Consider the following 13,487-nt stretch of genomic DNA (forward strand, 5'->3'; position numbering starts at 1 on the left):
TTGAGCATATTAACTTAGCATGGCAATGTCTAACTTATGTTTTAGCGCATACCACAAGAATTAGTCTTTGAATGTTCCCGACATGTATGTGGAGTTGTAACTTACAAGGATCCATTATACTGCATGCTGCCTTGATAGGCTGCCTATGAAGAAAGTAGATAGCAAGAATTTCACAAGGGTTTCACTATGGAGTCATTTTAACCAGTGATTATGCGCCAAAAGGGGTGTGACTTAAGAAAGAACTGCTAGTTTCTTTAATTTACTGAGCGTCTGAGAACAGTTCACATCGTATATAATGGCATCTTTTTCCTTTCTATTCACCTGGCTTCTTCTTACAGGTAATACCATTAAATGAAGAATATTGATATACTGTATAGATACACATGCATTGTGGATGATGTAACCTGATTTTATTCATTTATCATCGTACTACAGATTTCAGTGATGGTGTGCTGATCACTCAGTGGCCGAAGTTCATCTCCGATGTTCCAGGTTCTTCAGTGGAAATGCACTGTTATCAGAATGACACAAACTATGAATACAAATACTGGTACAGGCAAAAACATGGTGAATGGCCAGTACTTATTGGAAGCTATATTGTTAACTCGGCCACTAATGAGAAGGATTTTGAGAGTGGCTTTAAAGTGTCGGGTACAGAAAAAAAGAAATGGACCCTGATGGTAGAGGTTAAGAAGGAGAGTAATGCTGTGTATCTATGTGCTGCTAGTTTACACAATGACTGATGCCAATAAATTATGAGTCAAAAACCTGTGATCACACCTGCCTCAACCACAAATAAATTTACCAGTCTTGGCAAGATATTTATTGGAACTTGAGAACCTCATAGAAACGCAAGGAGTGCATTTGTACATTATCAAATACATACTGTGTTCTTCTACTGTCACTGACATAACAGGTATCAGTGAGTAAGCATTATCGAGATCTGATGAAGCTTGATTACAAACGGGTGTGGTTATAAATCAGAGTAAGCTAGTGATAGTCAGAAAGGATTGTGGGAAATGTAGTGTGTGGCATTGCAAAGATATAAAAAATAAAAAATGCTTACATAGCAGATTAAAGCACACTGATCCAGGTGCAAAATAGTATGTGCACGTCAGTGGCAAGGCCAGAAATTTTAAATTAAGTGGACCTTGGTGAAATAGGGTGGACCTCAATGCCTACTCTTAAAGTGCACATATTTCATTGCTTAAAAAAACAACATTATTTTGTATATTTGGTATAATACAATGTGTTCGCAGGATTTATGGATAAAACATTTTACACATATCGTACATTTTTGTAGCTCCAGATTTCACTCTCCTCCTGAAACGCACAGATTTGAAAAGCTCTGTGTCCGTGATTGGCCAGCTAATCTGTACGTTGTGATTGGCCTGAATACCTATGATGTCAGCCAGAAGTGTGACGCTCCTTAGCATGTTTGAAAGAGTCGGTAACATAGCAATGCTAACAGGAGTTAACTTACAGGCGGAGTACAAAGCGGGAGGAATTATGATAATGTCGGTCTTTACTACATCACCAATCCCAGGAAGTAAACTGTTGCCTACAGTCCGTGTGTTTGTTGTAGTCCAAGAAAAGAGATTTACGTTAGAGACTTTGGTTAACTCACGTCATCGTTTACTTTGGGGTATGTACCTTTTGCATATCGTTAACATGTACTAATACACACTGACACACCAAATGAAATGTAAAATCTTGAATTGGACAATAGGTGCTTTTTAAATTAGATAATTTTACAATATAGTGGTTAAAATGGATTACACATTTCTTTGAGTCATGGATCAAATAATTGTCAGATCAGCAAAAAAAATGGAAATAAGAAAAATAAAATAAAAACAAATCAAGAAATCATAAGCATATGGAAATAGAAAAGAATAAATAGCACTGTCTTCTTCATTCTATAAATGAAATATAATAAAAAAATGTAGCTACAGAAGTGATTTTAATTTATAAGCAGATTTCTTGAGGGTACTACCACTTTTAAGACCGAATAAGCACAGATCCATATTTCTTTCTGAACTGTTTGCGTTCACTTTAAGACATAACTGTCTGTTTTTATGAGAAACCTTGCCAAGACTATGATCATTTTAGGTGTATGTGTCCTGTGAATGCATAGAGATTCTGGGTTTGCGTGCTTTTTGAAACACGTGTCTCTGTGCGTGCGTATATGAGTGCCTAGTGTGTGCTGGGGTGAGCTATGGTGAAGTACGTAAAGTGGTGAAATCCAAATGCAGAAACACTGAAAATGGCATCCTTAAAGAACTGTGCAAGCACTGACATTAAAATCTTATTGGACCTTTATAAAGTATAAACTATACTGAGGATTCTGCTTTACAAAGTGTGGTAACTCCATAAGCAAATCATTTTACTATCAGTTTCACTATGATTTAAATCACTGACATGGCATTACTCATTAAACATATCAAGTTTACATTTTCACAGAATGTTCTTTACATTATGTAGAGTGATTTTATGTAGACATCAGTAAACACAAATAAATCTTTTACATAGTTGGCATAATTTGTCATTATAACTTAATTATTTCATGTGTTTTGTATCACCATAGTCCCTTAATGTTGAAAAAATGTCACCAATTTGTGTCACCCCCATTTCTCAAACCAAAGTTACACCATTGTGTTCAGGTAAAAGTTTGCTCCTTTCCTATTAAGACAACTATAATATACATCTTAAATGTATTAATAATTTAGTCTTTTAATAATTTTGTTTAATTTTAATGAAAATTGCACAAAAACAAGAAACATAATAAGAAATTGTTGGGGGGCGGTGCCAATGCTAAGCGAATTGATGATGCGGCTAAAGCCCCTGCAAGCCTTCCCCCAGCACTGCCACTGCAATTATGCACTTTTGTCAGTACAGAGAAGATGTTTGACATTGCGAATGGGCTGAGTATTTTTATCATCATATATTTGAGTATGATAATTAAATCAATATAAATGCAGCATTTTTAAAATGTATTTTGACAGATACTTTCTTACTTTGCTAATATTTTCTGGACAGGAACTGGAAATTGTGTACATTTTGATCAGCCTCCACACATATTTGCTGCTCAGAATGGCATGGCACAGATCAACTGCAAGCATACCGACACAAACTTAGTTGCCATGTTATGGTATCAAAAAAAGAGGACAGGCATGTCTCTAGATTTAATTGGATATGGTTACTCGGGATCTAAACCAAACTACGAGAAAGGATTTGAATCTGATTTCACACAGGATAGACAGGACACAGTGACGGGTTCTCTAACCATCTCAAATCTCAATGTGTCAGACTCAGCTGTTTATTACTGTGCTGCCAGCACACATTGGTGTAAATAATTTATCTAGTAGTATAAAAACCATCTACTTTAAATAAAAAAAGGTATGCTACTGTAAAAGATTGGTGATCTGATCCTTACCCGGTGGTTAACCACTGCCAGGTGTGTTACACAAACGGTGACTGACTGTAGTAATTTTTTTGTTAAAACACAAAGAAAGAAACATTTTAAACACCATTAATTGAAACACATGGTAAAGGGTAAGATGCTTTATCTTATTGTGTTGTCCCCATAAAACCTCTGTTCTGTACAGTACATATTCATCTTATTCATATGAATACATACACAAATTCATACTTATACATATTGACATAAGTAATGGTAAACTGTCAGATAAAAATTGTAAAAATGACTTGCGCAGTACCCTTTTGAAACATCCTATGTACAATTTAGGTACAGATATGTACACTGCAAGCATAATTACTGCAAGTCAACATTTTGATCACATTTTAACAATTCCAAACCACACCACATTTTAATAACTACCATTAATATTGTATATGTAATCATTGATGGAAGTGAAACATACCTTATTTTCATGTTTGCATAATTATTACATTGGGTTTTTTACAGGTAAATGGGCCCAAAAAAGATTTACCTCACACTAAAAATTAATGATTAAATTCCCACGAGAAAGACACATTGCTAGAATTTGCGAAATTGAGGTGTGACCATTAGACAAACAAATGTTAGTAGAGTAAAATGACTCTTTACTCTTGAGTATTGACGGTTTTAGCGGCAACAACATAAACATTATCTCAAATTTATTTTTCGGTAGACTTCCGCAAAGAATCAATAAACAAGCATAGACCGGAAGTAAAAACTTCGGGCCAGGCAGGTAAACGCGGCAACATGCATGATTTTAGTGTCCATATAGGCTACCTGAATGATGAAAGTGTGTTGCTAAAGATTGATCTTAGCTGTTCTCCTAAAACTTTTTTAATTTTCCACATACTTACTATTATTTATTAATCATGTTTCTGTAAAGTCTATTTACTAAAGCCCGGTATACACTGTGCGATTTTAAATAGATCTTTAGGATTGTTGCTTGCCACACTGGGCGATCAAGATCGTAGTCCTTGTCCATGTTACACTGTACTGTATGATCTCTGTTTCCATCAATGTCAGACAGTACGAGTTTAAAGAATTTTAAAAATCGGACGCACGCAAAGAAACAACATTCCGGTCATTTTAATCATGACTTGTCTTGAGCATAAGAAGAAGAAAAAACGAAGGAGACGAGTACCATTTTTATTTCCAGCGCGATTCCTCTCCAGGCTGCTCCATTTTTATCCTATCATGGTACTGTGGCGATAATACGTTGTACAAACACTAATTTTTCCATAACTCCACAAGTTTCTCCTCTTGCTGTACAGTCTACCTGGCTCTATTCGACATTTGTCTGCATTGATTTGTTGTTGTCACCGCACTAATTGTGTCATCGGGTTCTGTGCCTCTATTGGTTATTGATCTGCAGATTGTCGTAGGGAGATGTCACACAGCAGGATTGTGTCTCAAAATTTCTGACACTGCCAGAATTTTGTCGGAGGATAATTTTTATCGCAACGGTCATATATCAGCTGTCTGTGAACATGTCAAACTAGCGATCAAATACGGCAGATTTTAGCCTAGGATTTCATAAATCTTTAAGGATTTCAAAATTTGTCTCAGACAGCTAAATCTTGGCTGAAATCTTACAGTGTGCACCGGGCTTTACACATTCAATTGTGGCCTGTTATCTAATGCATAACTAAGATACCTCATAAAAGAAACTTTACTAAAAGCTTTCTGATGCTATTGTTGAAGTGGTCTTTTTTTTACAATTGGCCATGTATTCACATGAAAAACTTTTCAAAAATGTTACCAATATAGTTCAGCTTATGATGTCAACATGTCAGCCCCATGACAATTTAACATTATTTTTTCAAGGCAGAGTCCTGCAACGGGTCGGGTACCCGCGGGTATCCGCGGGTACCCGCATAAAAGTGTCTCCAACGGGTGGATTGTGACATTCCTAAAATTCACGGGCGGGGCCGCGGGCGGATAATTAACTCCGCGCGGGCGGGTAGTAGTGCAAATGAAAATATGTGCAAAATTTGTATGTCTAAGGATGTGCACACCAAACTTTGAAACACGGCTGTTTTTTCAGCCAAGCGCTTTTTAGCTGTGATACTTAAGCTGTGAGCCGGTTGGTTGTTGTGATACTTGTCTCGCCCTTCCTCCACTGTGAGTGCACACCAAACTTTGAAACACGGCTGTTTTTTCAGCCAAGCGCTTTTTAGCTGTGATACTTAAGCTGTGAGCCGGTTGGTTGCTGTGATACTTGTCCCGCCCTTCCTCCACTGTGATTGGACGGCCGTGTGACAACTGACAACTGACATTGACGAGCGGAGCATTTCACCCAAACTTTAATCTCTTTCAACTCTCGACGCTCAGCGCCGAGCGCGGAAAAACCGCTGACCGCCGGTGTTTAATTACCATTACACGCGGAACATATGACATTTGACCCATCATGTCACCACCACTACAACAGTGCGCGACCAGTTTGTTGATTCTTCTCGTAGCCTAGTTGGAGCGAGCGTTGCAGGACTCTGGCATAAAGTTTTGCTGTTGATAGCCGGAAGCTGAACGTCTTCTCTTAGAAAGCATTTCGAGACGAGACTTAGGAGCACAGCAGGGGTTGTGTAGGTAGGTTGTTCTTTTTCTTGTTTTTTATTAATATGTCTATTTCTGTATAGTTATCAGGTTCCATTTGTGCCGATAGGCTACTTAAATGGCACAAAACAGAGCGCACTTTAGCCTGTTTCATTAGCCTATTCATGACGCTGTTGTGATGTTGAGAGAGGTACGAGATAAAAAATAAAGCACTTTAATTGGAATGATTTTAGGGTGTGTGATTTATGCGGGTACGGGTCGGGTAACGGGCCAAATATTAACGGGTGCGGATTTAATTTTGATATTATCACGGGTGACGGGTCGGATCTGGTGCTGAACTTTGCGGGTACGGACGGACACGGGTCTCCAAAAATGGACCCGTGCAGGACTCTGTTTCAAGGTATACATGATTTTAAACATATTTTATTAAATATTCTTACATTTCTTTTTCTACCAACTTGAATTTCCTCATGTTCATAATACATTATAACTTGTGATATTTTTTGAAGTTCAAGTGAGTATTTTTTTGGTCCCAATCACACCTGAATTCAAACAAATCATGTATGATATATTTTCATGTCAGTTTTTATATCAGAAACATTTACGGTTGCCAACTGTCCTGGATTAGCCGGGACGTCCCGTATTTTAAGCCTAATTTATTTGTCCCGTACGGGACGTCACGCATCCCGTTTTTTGACTGCTATGCTTGACTAACCAGTGACTGATACAACAAGCTTCGACTTCATGTGGCGCCACAACGATAGGCAGAAAACATCAAAATCCAGTGAGAGTGATTCGAGAAATCCTACAGAAGCCACTATCGAAATGCTCTCGCGGTACTTTGATGTCATCCACTGTCAGTCCTTGCGGTGCCACAAGCAGCAGCAGTGCTGATCACGACACCTTTTATCCAATCACAGATCCCCAGAACATTCAGTACATGTTTAAGATGGTCAAATAATAAGATTTTATGTTTGCTTTTTTATATACTCCGTTACTTAGCTGTTTGTATAAGATCGGCATAGTTACAAAGTTTGGTCTCAATTCTGAAGAGATCGCTGATCCAGACCTGCCTAAAACGCATCAATCTGAAGGATTTAATCATTTTCAACTTTACTAGGACATTTTGGCGCTTCTGATTCACATACTGTAAGTGTGTTTTAATTTATGTTTTTTATGTTGACCCCGTAAGACGACCACATAGTTTGTCACAAGATTATAATGATGGGGATAACATTTTATTTACCTTTAGTGCGGGAGTCACAAGTGTTTTGTTTTAGACCGGTAGTTAACTTAATGGTTCAAAAGTAGCCTACTGTGTTAAAAGTAGGCTACCTGCTGTAAATTAACAAACTATTAATAATCCTATCATGTATGTTCCCAGGGCATAAGAGTTATAAATTAATATTTAATTAGGAGATTAGCTAAGATTAGCTTACTAGCTATTTTTGACAAATGGCTTACATACACTGTATACAAAACCATATTCGCACTGCTGTGACAGGCCACATTTTGTCCCGTATTTCAGAGTGAGAAACTTGGCAACCCTAGAAACATTGCTCAGTTTTGTTTGAGTAATGACTGGCAACCATAATCTGCAAAGCTCAGCCCCTTCTCTGAGAGCATATGAGCTTACTTATATTGTAGTAACCTATAGACACAGTTAGGAACAGAGACATAAGAATGCTCACTATACATCTACTCCTGTGGATTCTTTTCCCATGCCAATGTGAGTGCTATATCTGCATCTGGATATTATATTGAAAAATCAAGTTTTAGATTTTTTGTTGCTGAAGAGAAATAATTTAACTAAGCACATGCATAAATTGTTTAAGCTTTTAAATAATTTGGATAAATGTGTGTAGTTGGTGTAAATAAAATTTACTTGTTCTTATTTCTTTAGGTCTGACATCAACTCATATCGTGCTTCAGTCAACGTTGTTTGTGTCAGCATTACCAAAAGATAGTGTGATTCTAAACTGTAGCATTGCCGAAGGGAAGAGTATGGGTAGCTACACTATGCTGTGGTACAGACAAACTCATAAAGGAAAACCTATAGAATTTATAATAAAAGAGTATGATGAACCAATTCAGAACTTTCAAGTTATTCTAAATACAAAAGACAACATGTTCAGTCTGGAGGTCTCCAACCTTTCTATTAAGGACAGTGCCACTTATTACTGTGCTGCAAGGCACAGTGAAGTCAAAACTGAACACAGTCTAACAAGAAGCCTGATAAAATTAACACCTGGTTGAGGGAAATGTCTGAATGATATCAGTGTCTGAATCATAAAAGCTTTTGTGGTTCAGAACACAATTGTTCTGTAATTTGTGTTGATTTGCAAAAAGTATATTAAGTGGCTAAATTAAAGGCAAAGTATGTATGATTTTTGCATTAAAATATGCAAAAACTACCCACACAGTGATAGTGTTATATTTTGTTCACATGTGTACTTACATTATTTTATTTACATGTATTTATATGGATAACCCCTTGAGATAGAACATCTCGTTTCCGAGGAGGGCCCACAATACATAAACAAACACAACATAATATCAAAACAAACTTTTGTAATCTATTGTAAAAAAAACTCTCTCAAATGCTTTCAACAATTTAAAGTCAGAGAATTCAAAATGCATTACACCTCTGTTCAAAGGGTCGCTGGGAACACTTTACAATAAGGTTCATTAGTTAATATTAATTAATGTATTAACTAACATGAACAATATGAATGACATCGAGAGCAATTTGAAAGCAGTACTCCTGTCAGGGGAAATTCTAGCGCTCAGCCCCCGCAAATGAAAATACCTCATAAGGGTATAATAAAAAAGAATAGATGAATTAAATTCTCCCTTGTTCCATTGAGAGGGAACAGGGACATGGTGCTTAGGTACCTCGCCCGACTGGGCCTTTGGGTCAACATGGGAAAATAGCAAACTTGCACCTGTAGACCTGTTTGCGTCTCTGGAGACCGCTAACTACCAGCTGTTTTATTCCCTGACTAAAGGAACAGTCTGCACTGATGCACTGGCACACAATTATGCAACTGGCACACATATGGCGTCCGTATCTAGGGACCACTCGGGATCCCATGTGTGTATTTTACGCGGTATTCACCTTATTCCGCCACGCCCCTTTTTAATTCTTCGCTCTTCCGCATTTTGTCAACCGACTTCCGCTGAACTGACATTCTAGCATCTGAAATCTCAGTAACTTGTAGGACTCACATGGGCTACTGTAAGAATGCAATGTACTATAATATCTCGTTGTACTATCGTAAATATAAAAACATAGGTGGACAATTAAAACCATTCAAATAGTTGCATTTTATAAACTAACGTTACTGATCTTAAGTGTATTTGTAGAACGGACTTCACAAATCTAACTTTAGGCGAACAAGCACAAAGTTAGCTGTTAGCTAAGATAGCTTACCTGAAACTGGCCACCTTTTCAACACCCGGCGTGGTTTAAAGTTACCGGAACATCGTAGTCGAACCTTGGGATAAGGGTGTTCCTCAGTTGGCTTAAAATTGGTAAGAAAGAAACATAAAGGCGCTCGGGTGAGCTTTTTAAGCTTTAACGCGTCGCCTTCAGTCACTGCCTCAGCTGCTCATCGTCTATGCGGCCGGAAGAACGTTGACAAAATGAACGAAATGGCGCCGCCCTTGTTGTCGTGAAAAATAAGGTGAATAGCCTCGAGCCCATGTTTTCCCTGGTAGAGCCCCCTCTGCTGTCTCTGTGTGGTGTAGTCTCATTAAAGGCACCCCAGATACTGATATGCAGTAAAACCCTATGCAGTTATTCCATATTGTTTATTCTACTAAAGTACCTCTTTAGGAGCGCATGGATTCTGCAGCGTTCCCCTTATCGCTGGAACAGGTATGCTTCCCAGTGTTATCTAAGTGTCACTGGTTGGGTTAGGTAGAAAAAGCAGTGATTGGCCTTCTATGCTGGTCACTGGAAGGGGAAACAGCGTGGCATTTTGGTTGGGGATTCATCTGTCATTGACGTGATGTCGAAGTGACAAACTGAAAGGGAATGTCTCAGTTATGGATGTGATGCTCTTTTCCTGAAGGTAGGAACATCCCCTTGCCACGGTTACTGTACCACTGCTGAGATTGCTGGTCTAATTTGGCTCAGCTCCTCAGCAAAAAGTTAAATATGCAGCGCACCTGCTGTCTGTTTATAGACGGGTTTATTTGTACTAATATAATTACACCTTATTTGTGTTTTATTTGATGAAATCCTGCTATGCTTATAAAGTAACCGTTTTATAAACGCAATAAGCCCAGCAAAGCAGTGGGGGTACAGTGCATTTTATAACAGCTAAGGGGCATTGTTAGGCACAACGCGAAGCAGAACCCACTGCTTCTTGGGGCTTATTGCTTTATTAAAACATGATGGAATTGATCATGACAGCATTTCACATTCCACACTAGAAGACACACGAAAGCCAATTACATTTCACAATCAAAGATGATGTATGGCTTGTTCTGGTGACAGTTTTTAATCGAGTGTATACACCAAATCTGAGATTTACAGCAGATTGGGTTCCTTATTTGCTCAAAATAACTGAATAGTGTAATTTCTAAAATAATTAGAATGAATCCTGGAGGTTTCAATTGAAAATCATCATCACTGCTAAATTATACCCCAATATACTGTATAATTTCATAGTCCAATATATTATGTTTTGCTTGAAGCCAGCAGAGGTGCTAATTTATTAAATTTAAATGCATCTTTGCAGTATATTTTAAGTGTTAATAAAGTGCACATGCACCCTGTTGACTGATATTTATTGACATTTAATTAACTGTGCTTTCATATATACTAGCCATTTGACTTACTGCTTTTTGCATACTGAACATTACATGGAAAAGCATAAACAGCTTAAAAAATATTACAATTAAATTATTTTATTTTATTTTAATAATTGAAACCTAAAAATAAGCTAAATAAAATAACTAGCATGTGGTTAACAAAACAGGGGAATGGAAAGTGCTTAAGAAAAGCAAATGTACGCATGTGTGTTTGGGGGTGGAGTTTCTTTGTGTTTAGACACAAGGTTAACTTAATCTAATACTGCGAAAGAAAAAAGATAGTCTGTCACAGCAGCATTTCAGAAAATATAACTAATGACAGCAACTGATGTTTTAGTGTTAGAGAATGGAGTTTTTCTGGCTCATTTTAAATTTACTGCTGACTATTTGTAAGACAACCTGATTTCATTTTCTTTTCACTTTTTTATAATAAAGTGATACATTTAAAAAAAATACATTACATATTAACCCTTGTATTACAGATACATCCAATGGAGTGATTCGCCAGGAGCCAAAAATAGTCATTGCTGATGAGAATTCAGTTGTGACATTAAAATGTGAACATGATGATTCTGACCACTACAGATTGTACTGGTACAAGCAAACAAGTGTCAGTTTGACATTAATGGTATTTTCTGCTGGGCAAAATATGGTGGACATTGAAGAACCATTTAAAAGAGCTGATTTAAAATACTCAGCAGCTCGTCCTGAAGTAAAGAGATCAACAATGCAGATTAAAAGGATTGAGGCTGAAGACTCGGCTTTTTATTACTGTGCTACAAGCACACAGTATTGTAAACAGCTGCACTGCTAAACAACAACCACAAAATTGTGTAGAGAAGCAAAAGATGCAGACATTCTATCTAAATCCAAGTTTGGTACAAATATTTTAAAAGCTAAATGTTTTTGTAAATAAGAAAAAAACCACATGCGGTGGTACGCGCATTGCAAGCTATTTTTATTAGCCTGTGTGTTCTCTGGGTTCGAACCCATGACCTTTTGCTAAGACAATGCCCCACCACTGAGCCACAGTAAACTAGTTACCATACGTTACTGTTTGGGTTAACTATGGTTCATATACGATACATGTTTAATACACGTGTTTTAATACACATCTAAAAAATCTTGTTTTTTGAGACTCATTTCTGTATTGGACAACAGTTAATATCAACTAAGAATTGCAAAATTGAACAAAATCTTGGGGAGAAAGATGTTAAGCAATATTTAATTAAGTTGTTTATACTAAGTTGTCTATTTTATTCCATGTATGTATTTAAAGTATTTGTAACACAATTAATAACATGCAGTTATATATGTTACATATATACAGGTAAAATAACATGCTTTTTCTTTCCTTTCTCACTTCATGATGTCATTTCCTGTGTTATTTGATCAATGCACTCAACTGCGTCAGTCAAAATAAATCTAGTATCGGATATGAGACAGCAAGTAGACTCTCTCTCTATTTGTTAATGTGATGGAACTGCTGTGTTTGGGGATTATTTTGCTCTCTTTTCTTAGTATGTCTTTCCAGACTACATTTTAGAATTAACAAAATGTAAAAAGGCTTGAAAAACACTTCAATGTGATTTGTTTTTCTCTCAACAGAGTCCGTAACAGGATTAGACATCACACAGACACCTGCATTACTTAGTGTATCTCAGGGTAAAGAGACGACTCTTAAATGTGGTCATAATGATGGCAGCTATTATTATATGTACTGGTACATACAGAGGAGCTCAGGTGAATTGTCTCTCCTTGCTTTTTCTCCTGGAAAAGACTCAGTGGAAATAATCTCCCCATTCAGTGCCAGTAAATACACAATGGCACGTCCTGATGTAAAAGAATCTACACTGAAGATTGTGGATCTAAAGGAGGACTCGGGTGTATATTTCTGTGCCTCAAGTATGCACAGTACAATATTTTAACTAAGCAGCTGAACAATAACCTCAAACTGAGCCACAACGATCAGGCTAAGAGCAATAAAGCCAGTAGTGGGATATCCTATTTTTATCCTTTTAAATTATATAGATTTTTTCTTTCTTTTTCTAAAAAAATCTAAGGAACTTAATTTATGACATATACTGTATAATAAAATGTGTGCTATATATAATATATTGTGCTATAAAAAAATCTGTGAATAAAACACATGAACACAGTATATACAGTATATACAATTTATATACATATAGTTTTCTTTTTCATTTACCCTTATGTTGAACCAAACACAAATTACTTTCTTACTGCTGTGGAACGCAAAAGATGTAAGACCAGCACTGTAGAAAATTTCAAGCTGGTTAAACGAAGGAACCAAGTTCACCTGCCTCCTTAAAAGGGTCAATTAACTAAATAAACTTGAAGATACAAATCACAAGTAGTTGAAAGACAATGTGTGTTACTTCATGTTGGACTTTTTGGAAACTTACGAACATGAGTTTAATATCTAAAACTTGTCATGATTATTTAGAAATAGTTAGTACACATACAGTAAGGGCGGTTTTCCGGACAGGGCTTATACTTAATTTCAAAACACCTCGCACTGACATATTTTAACACCAGTGTCATTTATTGTCCCAGATGCACACCAGTATAACATTTATAAGGTTTGGTTGTAAAAACTTCTTAAATGTCCTAAAATAAGGCCTAGTCCTGGATTAAT

General features: G+C 36.9%; 1 protein-coding gene across 1 annotated transcript in view; it reads left to right on the forward strand.

The window, feature by feature from the left end:
• The first annotated feature begins 225 nt into the window (after nt 1–225).
• The window catches only part of LOC129416945 (M1-specific T cell receptor beta chain-like), a 35,273-nt gene continuing 22,011 nt past the window's right edge, over nt 226–13,487 (forward strand). The window contains exons 1-2 of the mRNA XM_073864718.1: nt 226–338; nt 436–726. Coding sequence (XP_073720819.1) covers nt 296–338; nt 436–726 — 334 coding nt within the window. The 5' untranslated portion in view covers nt 226–295. The remainder of the gene's footprint in view (nt 339–435; nt 727–13,487) is intronic.

This window comes from Misgurnus anguillicaudatus, unplaced genomic scaffold (genome assembly GCF_027580225.2).
Source record: "Misgurnus anguillicaudatus unplaced genomic scaffold, ASM2758022v2 HiC_scaffold_28, whole genome shotgun sequence".
In the NCBI taxonomy this organism is placed as follows: Eukaryota; Metazoa; Chordata; class Actinopteri; order Cypriniformes; family Cobitidae; genus Misgurnus; species Misgurnus anguillicaudatus.